Source organism: Sarcophilus harrisii, chromosome 3 (genome assembly GCF_902635505.1).
Source record: "Sarcophilus harrisii chromosome 3, mSarHar1.11, whole genome shotgun sequence".
In the NCBI taxonomy this organism is placed as follows: Eukaryota; Metazoa; Chordata; class Mammalia; order Dasyuromorphia; family Dasyuridae; genus Sarcophilus; species Sarcophilus harrisii.
The window spans coordinates 561,579,032-561,592,526 of record NC_045428.1 but is presented as its reverse complement, the minus strand read 5'-3'; the positions used below and the strand labels follow the sequence as shown (position 1 = coordinate 561,592,526).

At 51.7% G+C, this 13,495-nt stretch overlaps 1 protein-coding gene across 4 annotated transcripts in view; it reads right to left on the bottom strand.

Moving 5' to 3' along the window:
- HSPG2 (heparan sulfate proteoglycan 2) overlaps positions 1 to 13,495 on the bottom strand; it is a 157,461-nt gene that overhangs the window by 49,589 nt on the left and 94,377 nt on the right. For all 4 annotated transcript variants that reach the window (XM_031962659.1, XM_031962660.1, XM_031962661.1 and 1 more), the window contains 14 exons: positions 8,416 to 8,508; positions 7,849 to 7,929; positions 7,249 to 7,479; positions 6,617 to 6,730; positions 5,755 to 5,882; positions 5,396 to 5,482; positions 4,989 to 5,047; positions 4,497 to 4,664; positions 4,210 to 4,320; positions 3,406 to 3,506; positions 3,133 to 3,313; positions 2,083 to 2,208; positions 684 to 836; positions 313 to 455 (listed from right to left, as the gene is read on the bottom strand). In XM_031962659.1, coding sequence (XP_031818519.1) covers positions 313 to 455; positions 684 to 836; positions 2,083 to 2,208; positions 3,133 to 3,313; positions 3,406 to 3,506; positions 4,210 to 4,320; positions 4,497 to 4,664; positions 4,989 to 5,047; positions 5,396 to 5,482; positions 5,755 to 5,882; positions 6,617 to 6,730; positions 7,249 to 7,479; positions 7,849 to 7,929; positions 8,416 to 8,508 — 1,776 coding nt within the window. The remainder of the gene's footprint in view (positions 1 to 312; positions 456 to 683; positions 837 to 2,082; positions 2,209 to 3,132; positions 3,314 to 3,405; positions 3,507 to 4,209; positions 4,321 to 4,496; positions 4,665 to 4,988; positions 5,048 to 5,395; positions 5,483 to 5,754; positions 5,883 to 6,616; positions 6,731 to 7,248; positions 7,480 to 7,848; positions 7,930 to 8,415; positions 8,509 to 13,495) is intronic.

The following is a 13,495-nucleotide window of genomic DNA, read 5'->3' as shown; positions in this document are numbered from 1 at the left end:
AGGAGAAGGTAGAAGATATGAAAAGGGAGTAAGGGAAGGAAGAAAAAAGAAAAAAGATGAAAAAGGACAAAGGAGAGAAAAGGGAGAATGGGAGGAAGGAGATAAAGGAGAAGAAGTGGAAGAAAAGCAGGGAAAAGAGAAAAGAGAGAAGAAAGGAGGCAAAAAGGAAGGGAAGGATAGAGAGAAGTAGGGAAGAGGAAAAAAGAAAGAATAAAGGGCATTGAGTACAATGGATGGCTACACCATAAGAACTGATTGGATTACACTGGGCTAGACAAAGCAGGATTTAAGAACTGGTTCTAAAGTTCTCACCTTGGCTGGCAAGGTTCCCCCCTCCTTAGTCCAGACGATCCTGTGTGGTGGGTTCCCAGTCACCTGACAATTCAGCCTTACAATGTGGCCTTCCTGCACTTGGGTTTGCTCAGGACGTGGCTGGGCATTGGATGTTTGACTCCCTGCCCGGAAGAGGCAGAGTGAGTTCCAGCTGGGGTTTTCTTTTTGGACCCACGCTACTTCTTACCCCCATATTTTATGATGCTCATACTCTGGAACTTCAGGTTCCTTCCTCCCATCCCCATCATTATCCTCAATCTACCCAGCCTATCCCCTGCTTGCAACATCAAGGCAGGCCCCTGCTCACATCCTTGAACTCTTCCCCCTCTTTATGTTCTTTTTCCTCTTACCATGCACATGAAGTATGGCTCTGGCTACATGTTGTCCAGCAGTATTTGAAGCTCGGCACAGGTACTGGGCTTGGTCAGAGAGCTCAGTAGCTGAGAAGCGTAGGATACCCCCATGAATCCAGGCTTTCCGGGGAATCTGACCCCCAGGACCACCTGGGACCAAAAGAAGGGAGCACTAAGTCAGTAATAGAGTCTGGTCCAAATCTTCATCTTTAAGATACACATTTTACCCATGAAAGGAAGGAGATGTATTGCAAAATTCTTCATCTAATATACTATTACATATTATACACTATTAATATAATATGATAAAAACTAACATATAATAACATAGTATATATAATATATATCACATAACATTATACTTACATATACAATATATTATTGGACTGGGTTTCTATGTTGATTAGTTTTAACTTATTTTCCTTTTTTCTTTTTTATCTTTTTTTTCCTTTTGATTATGTTTTTTTCTCAGTAGTATTTTATTTTTCCAAATACATGTAAACATAGTTTTCAATGCAAATTATTTTACTTTTTTCATTAATTATTTGTAATAAGAGATTGTTCTTTGATCAGGGAAGAGAATATTTAAAAGTAAAGATTACTATTTTCTATTTAAGTTTAAATTTAAAAAATAATATAAAAACAAAAAAGATTAATAAAAATGTTTTAAACAAATTGTGCAAAAAACCTTCAAAGTTTCCCACTTCCTTTCCCTCAGTTTAAGAGCATTCAGACTAAGCCCTAGCTTTGCCAAGGGTCAGAATATCCAAGATGCAGACTTGGAAGGAACCCCAGAGGTTGTCTGATCCAATTCTTGCATTTTTTTTTATAGATGAGAGAACTGAGGTTAAATGTCTTCCCCAAGAGTTACACAAGTAGTAAATGACAGAGAAGGGATCTGCACGCAGGTAATCTGATCCTCAATTTAGTGTACTTTCCTTTGTACTAAGCTGCAACTATGTGACTATTAACAATGCCAGGCAGTGCCCAGCACAAAAGTCTTTCAAAAGTATTCCCACCTGATGACTAAAAACCATTACATTGAATTCCCAATCCCTATATTTTTGCCCACCTGCATTTTTGATTTCCTTCACAAGCTAATTGTACAATATTTCAGAGTATGATTCTTTTTGTACAGCAAAATAACAGTTTGGTCATGTATATTTATTGTGTATCTAATTTATATTTTAATATATTTAACATCTACTGGTCATCCTGCCATCTGGGGGAGAGTGTGGGGGAAGGAGGGGAAAAATCGGAACAAGAGGTTTGGCAATTGTCAATGCTGTAAAGTTACCCATACATATAACCTATAAATAAATGGCTATTAAATAAAAAAAAAAATTAAAAAAAAAATAAAACAAAATAAAAGTTGGAAAAAAAAAAGTATTCCCACCTGACCACTCCAGGCTGGGTGCTGGGCTCCCGGTGGCGCTACAGCGGAACTCGGCCAGTTGGCCAGCCTGCACTGTGAGCTGTGGTGGGTGGATGGAAACCACGGGCGGTGACAGGCTCCCCGACACTGTGAATGGAGGAGGGACAGATGGGCACAGTCAGGACAGTGGATCAGGAACAAGAGTAAAGAGAGAAATATAGTCATAACAAGGAATCGATGGCAGAAAGACCAGAGGAAGGAAATGGGAAAGCCTGCTATGGATGGGGATGCGCTAAAGGGAAAAAGAAGAGACAGAAGTGAAAGTCTTGATTGAATAAGGAGCATTGGGACTCCTCCTCCTCCTCCTCCTCCTCCTCCTCCTCCTATTATTACTACTACTACTATTACTACTACTACTACTACTACTACTACTACTACTACTACTACTACTACTACTGCTATTATTACTACTATTACTACTACTAGCACTACTACTACTACTACTACTACTACTACTACTGTTACTATTACTACTACTACTAGTACTACTACTACTAATAATCCACATAGTATTACATATGCATGGGCATAGACTCTAGGGGAGGAAGTGGAAAGGGCTCCCCAGAAGTTACAAGAAGGCTGGAAAGAATGTTAATAACAATGATCGAAATCCATATAGTAATTTTTATCCACTACCTATTTTAGTGTCATAGGATTGTGTCTCTGTCTCTCTCCCTTGTCTCTCTCTGGAATTGGGGTTCAGTGACTTGCCCAAGCTCATACAGATAGTAAGGTTTGGAGGCTGAACTAGAACTCAGGTCCCCCTGATTCCAGGGCTGCCCTTATAAATTATCTCAGAGGTTACCTAGCCCAACCCCCTTATTTCACCCATTGGTAAAATGGATTTTGAGATTGAACCCAGATCTTTGGACAAGTGTACCACATCAAAAGGCTAAGAAATGAAGAGAATGAAGAGATAGGGAGTGGACTTAAGCTGGGGGTAAAAGGGTTTTTAGGGGATGTGCAGGGAGAGACAAGGGCCCGAGAGTGGTGGGGGCGGGTGGGCTGTACCCTGGACATGCAGCATGGCGGTGCCCTGGTCCATGGCGAACATGTTGGAGCCAGTGCACACGTAGGTGCCCGCGTCGTCGGGCTGGACGCCGCGGATGGTCAGGATGCCATTGAAGTCCATGGCTCGCGGGGGCAGCTTTCCATTATGGAGGCGCGTCCACACCAGTGTGTAGGCTGGAGACTGGGAGAGGCAGAAAAGGACAAATGGGATCCGTGACATGGATCTCTTGCACTTTATCTGTCCTCGCAACCTAGACCCAGCACTCCCCTCACCTTGCTCTTGGCTGTGCAGATGAAGGTGACATCGGCTCCCACTCGAACGCTCTGGCTCTTCTGCTCTTCCACAGTCACTGTGATAGCCTTGGAGGGTGCCTCTGTGCAAAGGGGCAGAGAGCTGCAGGGATTGCCTGCCCCGGCCCTGGCCCGGGTCTAATCCTACCCCAAATCTCAGCCCTAGATCCAGGCCCAGACCCAGACCCTAACCATGTCCCGTACACCAACCCAAGGCTTGAGGCTGCTCCCAGCCCTGGTCCTGGCTCTGGCCCCAACACCCAATGCCAGCTCCTGTCCCTGCCTCAGTCCTGGCCCCATCTCAGCCCTGGCCCCAGTCTCAGCTCTAGCCCCCCAGCCCTGGCTTCAGCCCCAGGGTCCAATGCCAGCCCCAACTCAGGTCCAATCCTAGCCCCCAACCGCAGTCCCAGTCCCAGACTGCTCCCTATATCCCAATCACATCCTATATATATACCAGCTCCAATTCTAATTAGAGCCCTACCCCCAGGCCCAGGTCCAAGCCCTATCCCTATAGCAAACCTCAGCCCTGGCTTGGTTCCAGTTCCAGGGCAAACCCGTTCCCATCCCTTTCCTTGATGCAAACACCAAATGATCCTAATTTCAGCCCCCAAATCAACCAAAAGCTGGACCCTAACTCTAACCTTTGGAGAGAGAAGCAGTGGGGCAGCCTAGGTGAGAGGGAAAGTGTGGAGAGCTACAGAAATGTCAGCCACCAGCCACTGAAACTACAGGGCGAGAGGAAGGAGGGGAGGGAGGAAATGGGGGGGGGGAACCAAGGGGGCTCACCTGTGACTAGAAGCTCGGCCCTGCTGGTGTTGGCGTGATAAAGGTTGCGGCAAGTACAGATGTAAACGCCGGCGTCAGAAGGCTGGACGCTGGGGAAGTGGAGCTCAGAGCCTGGGGGTGGGACGGTGGGGGACACTCAGAACGGCTCTGACCAAGACCCACGCCCCACATTCCTACCCTTCTCTTCTCAGTTCCTTCCTGAGCAGGGACGGTTTCCAGGGAATTGGGAAACTGGGCTCCCATTCCCGCTCACTGGCTACTAGGGAATCGTGAGATCCAGTCAGTACCTTGCTGCCGCTGCTGGGTGGTGCTAGGAATAGACCGTCCATCTTCTCGGGTCCAGTAGTAGTAGAATGGGGGAGTGCCGGTGACCTGGCATCGAAGGGAGTGGGAGCCTCCCTGGGGCACCGTGCTCCGGGCCGGGTGGATCTGAACTGCCAGCAGGGCCTGGTTTGCTGCAAAGAAGGAAGTTCAGGGAGCAACCAAACTTGATGACCCTCCCTCCCCACACACATACAACACTGCTTTGACTTCTGTCTCTAAACACAAAGTCTGTGGGACCAAGGACCCTTAGAACCCAGGAGGTCAGAGCTGGGAGGGCCCTTAGAACCCAGGATGTCAGAGCTGGAGTCCTTCCCACAAGTAAAATCTCTCCCTCTTCATTCTCCCCAGATTCCAGGATTCCGAATACCAAGGCACTAATCCCTCTTCCCAGAAGGCTTTCCCTCTCTAGCTCCCTGCTGGTTTTCATGTGTCCCCATCTTCAGTCTTCCACTTACCCTGAGGCTGGCAGCGGCCTCCAGGAACGCTGGGGTTGCCCACATAGCCCGGGGCACACCTGCAGGAGACATGCTACCTTCATCAGACCGTCCCCCTCAGGGCTGCCTGTAGCCCCTGGGATGTGGGGGTGGGGGAGGTGGGGGGGTGGGAGGGGGGAGAGGGCAGGGGGATTCAGAGTTCAGCCTCCTGCCCAGGATTGGGCTGGGATCACAAGGGCCTCTTTTGGGAAAAGGACAACTCCGGCCAGAGAGCAGAAATGGCTGAGACGACCAGGCTTGTTTCCACTGCCGGAGGACTTTCCTAAAACCCCTGCAGCTTCTCATGTCCTTCCCCCTTCCCACTCTCCACAGGCCATTCTCCAGACCCTCTCCCCAAGGACCCCGCCCCGAGCCATAAGCAGACTTACTGTTCACAGTACTGGCCGGTGTAGCCGGGCTCACAGGCCGTGCAGCGGTATCCCCCAGAGCCGAGGCTCTCGCATGTCCGGGAGAACCTGCAGGCCAGGGGACCAGGGGTCACACTGAGTGCCTCCCTTATTCTCTTGGGGATTCCTCTCATTTTCCCTTTTCTGAACGTCCCCTCCCCCTGGGACCAGTCCCCCCTCCCCTCTGCCCCCTCCCTTCTCCCGGTCAGCCAGACCTTGCCCAGCCCCCGGAATGGCCACTTGTGAGGGAACTCCTGGTCAGTCCGGCCTGGGGGACCTGACCGCCTGAGAGCTGACCGGTGATTTCCCATATCCCTTGGCACTAGACAAGGCCAACCTACATGTTCTCAGGGTTGGTCAGCGGGCAGGCACAGGGCTGGCAGTCCTCGGGGGTCCCTGCGGTAGCATCGCCATAGTAACCCGGCGCACAGAATTCACAGAATTCGCCAGCCGTGTGGTGCAGACATTGCTGAGGATTCAGGGGTGTCACGCTCTGGCTTGGCTGCCCCTCGTGCCCTGTACCCCACTGGGCCCCACTGATTGGGCACTAAGGGGCTTCTCGTGCATCCCAAAGCTACCTAATGCACTCCTCCATGATCCCTGCCCCATTCGACTCTCCATGCTTACCCCCCATTCACTGATCTCTGCAGTGGCCCCCTGCCTCTCACTGATGTCCTCCCCTCGATCCATGCTCCCCTCACTGACGTCTTCCTCTCAATCAGTGCTCCCCTCACTGATGTCCTCCTCTCCATTAGTGCTCCCCTCAGTGATGTCCTCTTCTCCATCAGTGCTCTCCTCACTGATGTCCTCCCCTCGATCCATGCTCCCCTCACTGATGTCCTTCTCTCAATCAGTGCTCCCCTCACTGATGTCTCTCATCTCACTGATTCCTAACAAAGTCCTCCCCACCTGCTAATCAGAATCCCTAAATAACTCATAAGCACCGATCCCTCTGCTCATCCATGTCAGAACCTTAACCCTTTGCTGATCCTCCCTCACAGCGAACCCCTCCCTACAGATGGCCACTCCCTTGTACCCCTACACAGAGCTCCTACAGGGAAGTTCCTCCACATGGACCCCACTCTACTGACTCCTCACCAGTCATTGACACATTCAATTAACTGCTCCCCCCAAGGTGGGCCTCCCACACCGCCCCCTCCCCACTTCCACATATACCCACAGCCTTCCTCCCACACCCCTCACCGAGCAGGCCCCTGTCTCTGGGTGGCAGGTCTCTGAGTGCCCGTTGCATTCGCAAAGCTCACAATGGCCCAGGTAGAGGCCGCTCCCTGTTCGGGTGTAGCCGGAGGCACAGTCCTGGAAAAGGAGATAGGAAGGTCAAGGGTGGGCCCCTACCAGGAGGCTCTGGTTAGGGAGAAATCAGAGGTCTCCAGCCCAGAGACATTGCCATCTTTACTTGGATCTCATGTGGGAAATTCAAAGTCAACATGTGTGGCCAAGGGAATTTCTCTCTTCTCCCTCCCTCCCTCTCTCCCAAATTGGTGGCTATTTTTTTGAAAGAGAATTATAAGTCACAGGTTGCCAGAGCTGGGGCAAGGGCCTTGGAATACGGGATGTCAGAGCTGGGAGGGTCCTTAGAACCCAGAAGGTCAGGGCTGGGGGGCCCTTAGAAACCAGGTTGCCAGACCCAGGAGGGCCCTTAACCCAGAAGCTGCCCTCACCTGCTGAGTTTGCCCTTGATCCCCTCCTGATCCTTCCCTGATCCCCCTCTCCTGAGGATGCACAAAGGAAGGTGCCTCTAATGGTATTTAACGGAGGGCCCCGGGTCAGAGCCGTGCCGTGTCTCTGCCTCCCCGCGCTGCTTCTGCTCTCACCTGGCAGGAGAGGCCCCGGTAGCCAGGGGGACAGCGGCATTCCTCCACTTCCAGGGCCTGGGGCCCGACCGCAGGGCCTGGCATGGCTCTCTCCATGCTGACAGCACCAATGCTGGCTGCCAGAGGGACTGAGGAGAAGGTGGCCCGGACCAGGATCTCGTCCAGGTCGGCCAGCGCCATCAGCAAGTGCTCTCGTGTGGCCGGCTGCCCGTCCAGCCTCCTCCAGAATTGCTGGTTTGGGGGAAGAAGGGCTGTGAGCAAAGGGGATGGTTCTCCCCTGCCCCCCACCCTGCGATCTGGCCCTTGTCCCCCTTGGCCAAGCCCAGGCAGGCCCCAGATGTTGGGTCAGGATGGCACTGGGCCTGAGCCACAATTAGGTGGGGGTCAGAGGTGGGACTGCCCAGGGTTCGGTTCAGCCTTGGGGTCAGTCAGGATTCCTGCTGGGTCAGAAGCAGGGCCCAAGGTGGGCGCCCTGGAACAGGTCACACTCCGAACTGGGGACGTGGTCGTGGATCATGGCTGACATTGTGGCTGGGGTTGGGGTAAGGGGCCAGAGCCAGAGCTTGGGTCCCCCAGACAAGGTCAGCCGGCCCACGGTACCTCTCTGAACATTATTTCGAAGCTCTTCCTTTCTCGGCCTTGCAGGTCCGGTTGGGTGGCTACTAGAGTGATGTCGTTCCCCTGTCAAGAAAAACCATCCTTCACAGACTACATACCGGACACTTTCCACGTCCTCTATCTCTCCTAGCTCCTACAAGGCAGTTGGGCAAGTACGACTCCTTAGTTTACAAATGAAAAGACGGAGGCACAAAAAACTAGAGTGATTTTGCCAAGATCATCCAGGAAGCAAAATGGCAGAGCTAGGGAGCTTGGAACTCCCAGAACAGGAGGCTCTCACCATGCCGGCTGCCGTCCAGTAACGACAATCCTTGCTCACCAGCCTTCCCTGCCCCTCAAGAGCCCACAGAAGGAATTTCTGCCCCTAGCCCATAGCGTGACCCAGAACCCCATTCTACAGTCACAGCAGGATCAGTGATCCTGGAACAGGAGTGCTGGGAGAAGAGACTTCAGTAGAAACAAATCCTTTCCTTGTAGACCCCTACTCCCCCAATTCCTACCAGGCTTGCCCCCCTTTCCCCCAAGGCCTCTCTCAGAGAGAGAGCTCACCGTGATCTGCACATCGGGATCAGAGAGGGGGCTGCCCTGCGCTCCAGGTGTGTAGGAAAGAATGTATCGGAGTTTCCCACCATAGGCGTCCACCTGTAAGGAACCAAGCCTAGGGTTGTCACCAGCTCTGCTCTGACCCCCTCCCCAACTCTGATTCCTTAGGCAGGGAGAACTGGATAAGGACACATGGAGCGTTGGGGACAAGGGCCACACTACTTTTCTCCCAGTGAGCCTGAATCCTGAGGGTTCGTGCCAGAGGACACGGGATGGATCTCCCCTTAGCAGGAAATCCAGTTGTTGGGATCAGCCCAAGTTAAATTTGGGGCCATGGTCAACCCTCCCCCATCTATAATTCCAATTACAATTTTTTAAATTGTAAAAATTTTAATAATAGCATTTTCTTTTCTTTTTTTTATTATTATAGCTTTTATTTATAAGATATATGCATGGGTAATTTTTCAGCATTGACAACTGCAAATCCTTTTGTTCCAACTTTTCCCCTCCTTTCCCCCACCCCTTCCCTTAGATGGCAGGTTGACCAATACGTATTAAATATAGCATTTTATTTTCAAAAGCCTAATAAATGTGGAAATATGTATAGAATTGCACATGTTTAACCTATATTGAATTATTTGCTGTCTAGGGGAGGGGGTGGAAGAGAAGGAAGGAGACAAAATTTGGAACACAAGGTTTCGCAAGAGTGAATGTTAAACACTAAAATGTATTTCTTTTTGATAATAACACTTTATTTTCAAAATACTTGCAAAGATAATTTTCAACATTCACCCTTGCAAGCCTTGTCTTCCAAATTTTTGTCTCCTTCCCTTTCTCTAGACAGCAAATAAACTCCCATTACTATTAATTAATCTTGTCCATCTTAAGACCTTCCTCAAAGCCTTCCATGATCCTTTCAGTCAGAAAGGTTGCTCCTTTCTATATAGCCACTCCAGCCAAATGGAAACACATACTCTGAATAATTCACATTTACAACTTTATCAATCTTACCTACTCCAGCTGGGAGACACAGACTATTTATCATCATTAAATTGTACATTTTTAAAATCGAGCCCATTTAGTGTGTGCTTCTTGTGGGTATGTATGCAGTCTCCCTCTGCTCAACTGTAACTCCCTTCAGTCAGCATCTTGTCTTAATTAATTCTGTCTCTCTCTCAGAACCCACTACTGTGTTCACATTTTTAAAAAACAATGAATGTGTGACGTCAGTGATTGTAGGAGTATCCTCTCACCGGGGCAGGTCTGCATCACTGACTGAGGCCAGGTTTCATAGCCAGGATGTGTCAGAGAGGCAGGCGCTTTCTAACTCTGAAGCCGTCCCTCTACTCACAGGTTTCTCATGAATGGCTTCTGAAAATATGGATGGCTCTTGGATGTCACCCCAGTTTGCTTTTCCTTGTCTAAATCTTTCCTTCCACCTCCTCCTCCAAGGAGCCTCCCCGGAACTCCCCAGCCCAGGAAGAGCTTTCCCCATTCTAAGGGCTCCCAAAGCCTGTCTGTCCTTCTCCCTGCTCTCTAAGCCCACATGTGCTGGTGCTGTTGGCTCTGTTCAGTTCAGTGTGTAGGGGTTGGGTTGGATAATTTCCCCAAGATCCCTTCCCAATTCTAGATCTCCCCTCCTCACTATGACTGAGGAAGGACTCATTATGTTGGCCGGGTGCAGAGAGCCAGAGCTGGTGTGCAGCAGGTTAGGAACAGGGGGGAATAGGGAGGCCTGTTGTGGGATGTAGGGAGTCCTCAGTTTATATAAGCCAGGCTCCTGTTCTTTTGGAAGTCTCGCTCACAAGAGGACACACAGAATTCCAAAGGACAAATCCGCGGGCCTCCATTTGACAGGAACCTCTTTGAACGCAGTGATCATGTCTTACTTATCCCTGTCAAACTCATGTCACCAAGCCCTGCACATAGTAAGGACTCAAGAAAGGCATGTTTGATGGTGATGCGAGGGCCTGCTGGACTTTCTGAGGGTGCTCTGGCCCCGGCAGGTCTCTCCTTCCTCCCCATCCCTGCTGCCACCTGTCATTGGGTCCCATGATGTCCTGTTTCCCTGGCTGTCAGGGCCCAGAGACCCCAGCTAAACAAGCCCAACTGGGCTCCCTCAACCCTCAGCCCCCCGGCACTAATGTTATAGCCTACAGTCACAGTGTAGCCTACATGAGGTCTGGGTGCTGCTGGAGAAGGAAAGAGGTGCTCGCTGGGCCCACCGATACTGGCAGGTGTCCCCACTCCCCACTTCCTGTGGACCAGCCCTCCATTCCCAGAGGGGAGGCCAATGGCTTCTTTGTTGGGGTTTGCCTAGGATCTCAAGGCCCTGGTTCTCAAGGGGGTAGAGCCCCTTTTAGAAAATCAACTTCGACTGAATGGCGAATTTGGGTGTTGGAGCCAGGCTGGGCCCAGACTGAAGAAGCCATATCTGAGGTCTCTGGGAGTAGCCAGCAAAGGATGATAGAATAAGCAGAGAGAAAACCAGGGGGGTATGAAAGCCAGGCTCTACCACAGGCTGCCTAGTTGTATTACCCTCCCAGGGTCCTGGGCCCTTCCATCATGCACAGCTTAGCCTTTGGTCAAGGGCTTTGGAACCAGAGATCCATCCATCTTCCTGCCCCCAGCTCCCATTACCTTGTCCCCAAGGAAGATTCTAGGCAGCTGCCAATAATAGGCTCTTTCAGGAAGTTGAGAGAAGGCCTTGTAAGCAAGAGAAAACTAGGATAGAAGGTGGAAAAAGCAGTGAGAGCTGGAAAAGCAGCAGGAAGGGAGCAGGACAGGGCGGGACCATTACTGGATGCAGGGAGAGTCAGAAGCCCAAACTACAGGCAGAGGGAGGTATTATTACCATGAGCTCCCAAGGCTCAGGTCCCTGGGACAAAGACTAGGCAGGGTTAGTGGTGAAAACCTCTGAGACCCAAGGGATGGTGAGAGGTGTCAGGGTGTCCCTGAGTGTCTGGGTGAGCGCCTGGTCTCTAAGTGACCATCTCAGCCCAGACGGGAGGTGGGACAGGGATAGAGCCACTGTACTGGGTGATCCAGCCTGGAGGCTTGGAACTAAACAGGCAATGGAGGATGGAGGAGTGGGGAGGAAGGGAGGAGCAGGGCAGGGCAGACTCCCTGAGGACCCAGCTCAGCTCTACTACCCGGCCACTTACCTGAGAGGCAGCCTGCCTGGCAGGGCTGCCAGAACCAGGGGTTACAGGGGAAGAGAAGGAAGCCACTTGAGAGGAGGAAGAGGAGGAAAAAGAAGAAGAAGAGGGAGGAGCTGCCCTTAGGGAGGCCGCAGACTGAGGGCCTGTGTGGCCTGGGCCGTGGGGAGGGGGAGGAGCAGCAAAGCTGGAGAGGAGCTGCCAGATCTCTGCATCCATCCGCCTTTGAGCCTCATCCACCTGGAAAGCAGGTGGGAAGGGAAGGAGGGAAGGGATGGAAAAGTGATGAGGAAGGAGGGAGATGAGAAAGGAAGGGAGGGAAAGGAGGAGGGATGAAGAAAGAAAGGAAGGAAAGGAAAGAGGGAGGGAGGGAGGGAATAAAGAGAGAGAAGGAAGACAGGAAAGAAAGAAAAAAGGAAGGAAAGGAGGGAGTGAGGGAGAAAAAGGGAAAGAAGGAGGCAAAGAAAGAAGGAAAAAAGGAAGAAAAGGAAAAGAGAAAGGGAGGAAAGGAAGAAGGAAGGGAGAGAGGAAGGGAGGAAAGAAGAAAACAGAAGAAACAGAAGTTTGCAAAAATCAGGAAGATCTAGAAGCTCCTTTTCCACTCCCGCCCCCAGTCTGGATCTGCCTTTCTGGTGCCACCCTCCAGTGCCAAGCCTCGAGGTTATACAAAGGCTCACTAGGGTGGGACTAACCTATTGCTCACTCCCTGGGGCTGCTAATTGGGAGGAGGGATCAGGATTGTCCAAGGAAGACATGCTTAGTGGCCTAATTGGCAGAAAAGGAGAACCAGATGGGCAAAGGAGAGGGAAGTCTTCCAAAGGGACTGGGCATGGGCACAGGGGGTACTTGGGGATAGAGGGGAGGGCACCACCCTGGTGCCCACAGCCTTCTCACTCTGGGAGGTATTCCAAGGGGTGGTGGGAACGGTTGGCCATTGATGGCACAGGCCAATGCCAGAATGGGGAAAGTGGGCATGACTGGGTCTGTGTCCTTGCTTCCATAAGCACTTGCTTCTGGACCCTGGCACTGCAGGCACACAGTTACCTGAGGTGCCCGGGCTGCCCGGCCCCTGCCCACAGGGGGCCCCAGGAGCTTCCCAGTTGCCACAGCCTCACGCAGCTGCTCCTCTGAGAAGGATGTGCGGTTCTGATAGGATGGATGGTGGGTCAGTACCCTGGCACCAGAACCCCCTGCCCTGGGTGCTTGCCAGTGGAAGTCCCTATCTGTGTCAGGAGTGCCAATTTCTCATCTCTGAGCTTGGCACATGGAAAGTGAGCTCCAGGTGCCTCAAGAGTAAGTGCCAGTGACCCGGTAATTAGGGGTGACACCAAGGTCGCCTCTTCCTGCCAACCCACGCTTGGTATAGGAGCCCAAACCACAGAGTAACTGCAGGAAGGTCCGTGGCTTGGCCTGTGGGGCCCCGGCCTGTAACGGGCAAGCCCCCACAGGCACCATCCTGGGCCCCCACAGGGCACACACCCCTTTGGATTGGCACTGCACGCTGGGCTGGGGAAGAGCAGACATCCCAAATGCACACTGGGAGCATGCCCTACCGCGCCCTGCGGCTCCTACCTGATGGGCCAGCCGCAGCCGGGCAAAGAGGGCTTCCCTCTGGCAGCACAGGGTACCAGCAGAAAGAGAGCAACAGGAGAGACCAGAGACATGAAGGGCACCGAGGGACAAGGGAAGAGAGATGCAGGATAAAGATGGCAGCAGGGACAGAGTCAGAGAAATGGAAGGAGGCAAGAGTTACCGTGGCAAATAAAGGGGGCAACGAAGAGATAAGGCTCCTCGTCTGGACAGGAGACATGACTGTGGCCGGCCCCCAGAAGGTAGAAGGGGAGAAGCCCGTTGTGGTCTCAAACCCCAAGACCAGGACTTACCCTTTCTTTGTTGCTTCCAGTGCCCATCCTGGCAATGGGCACAGC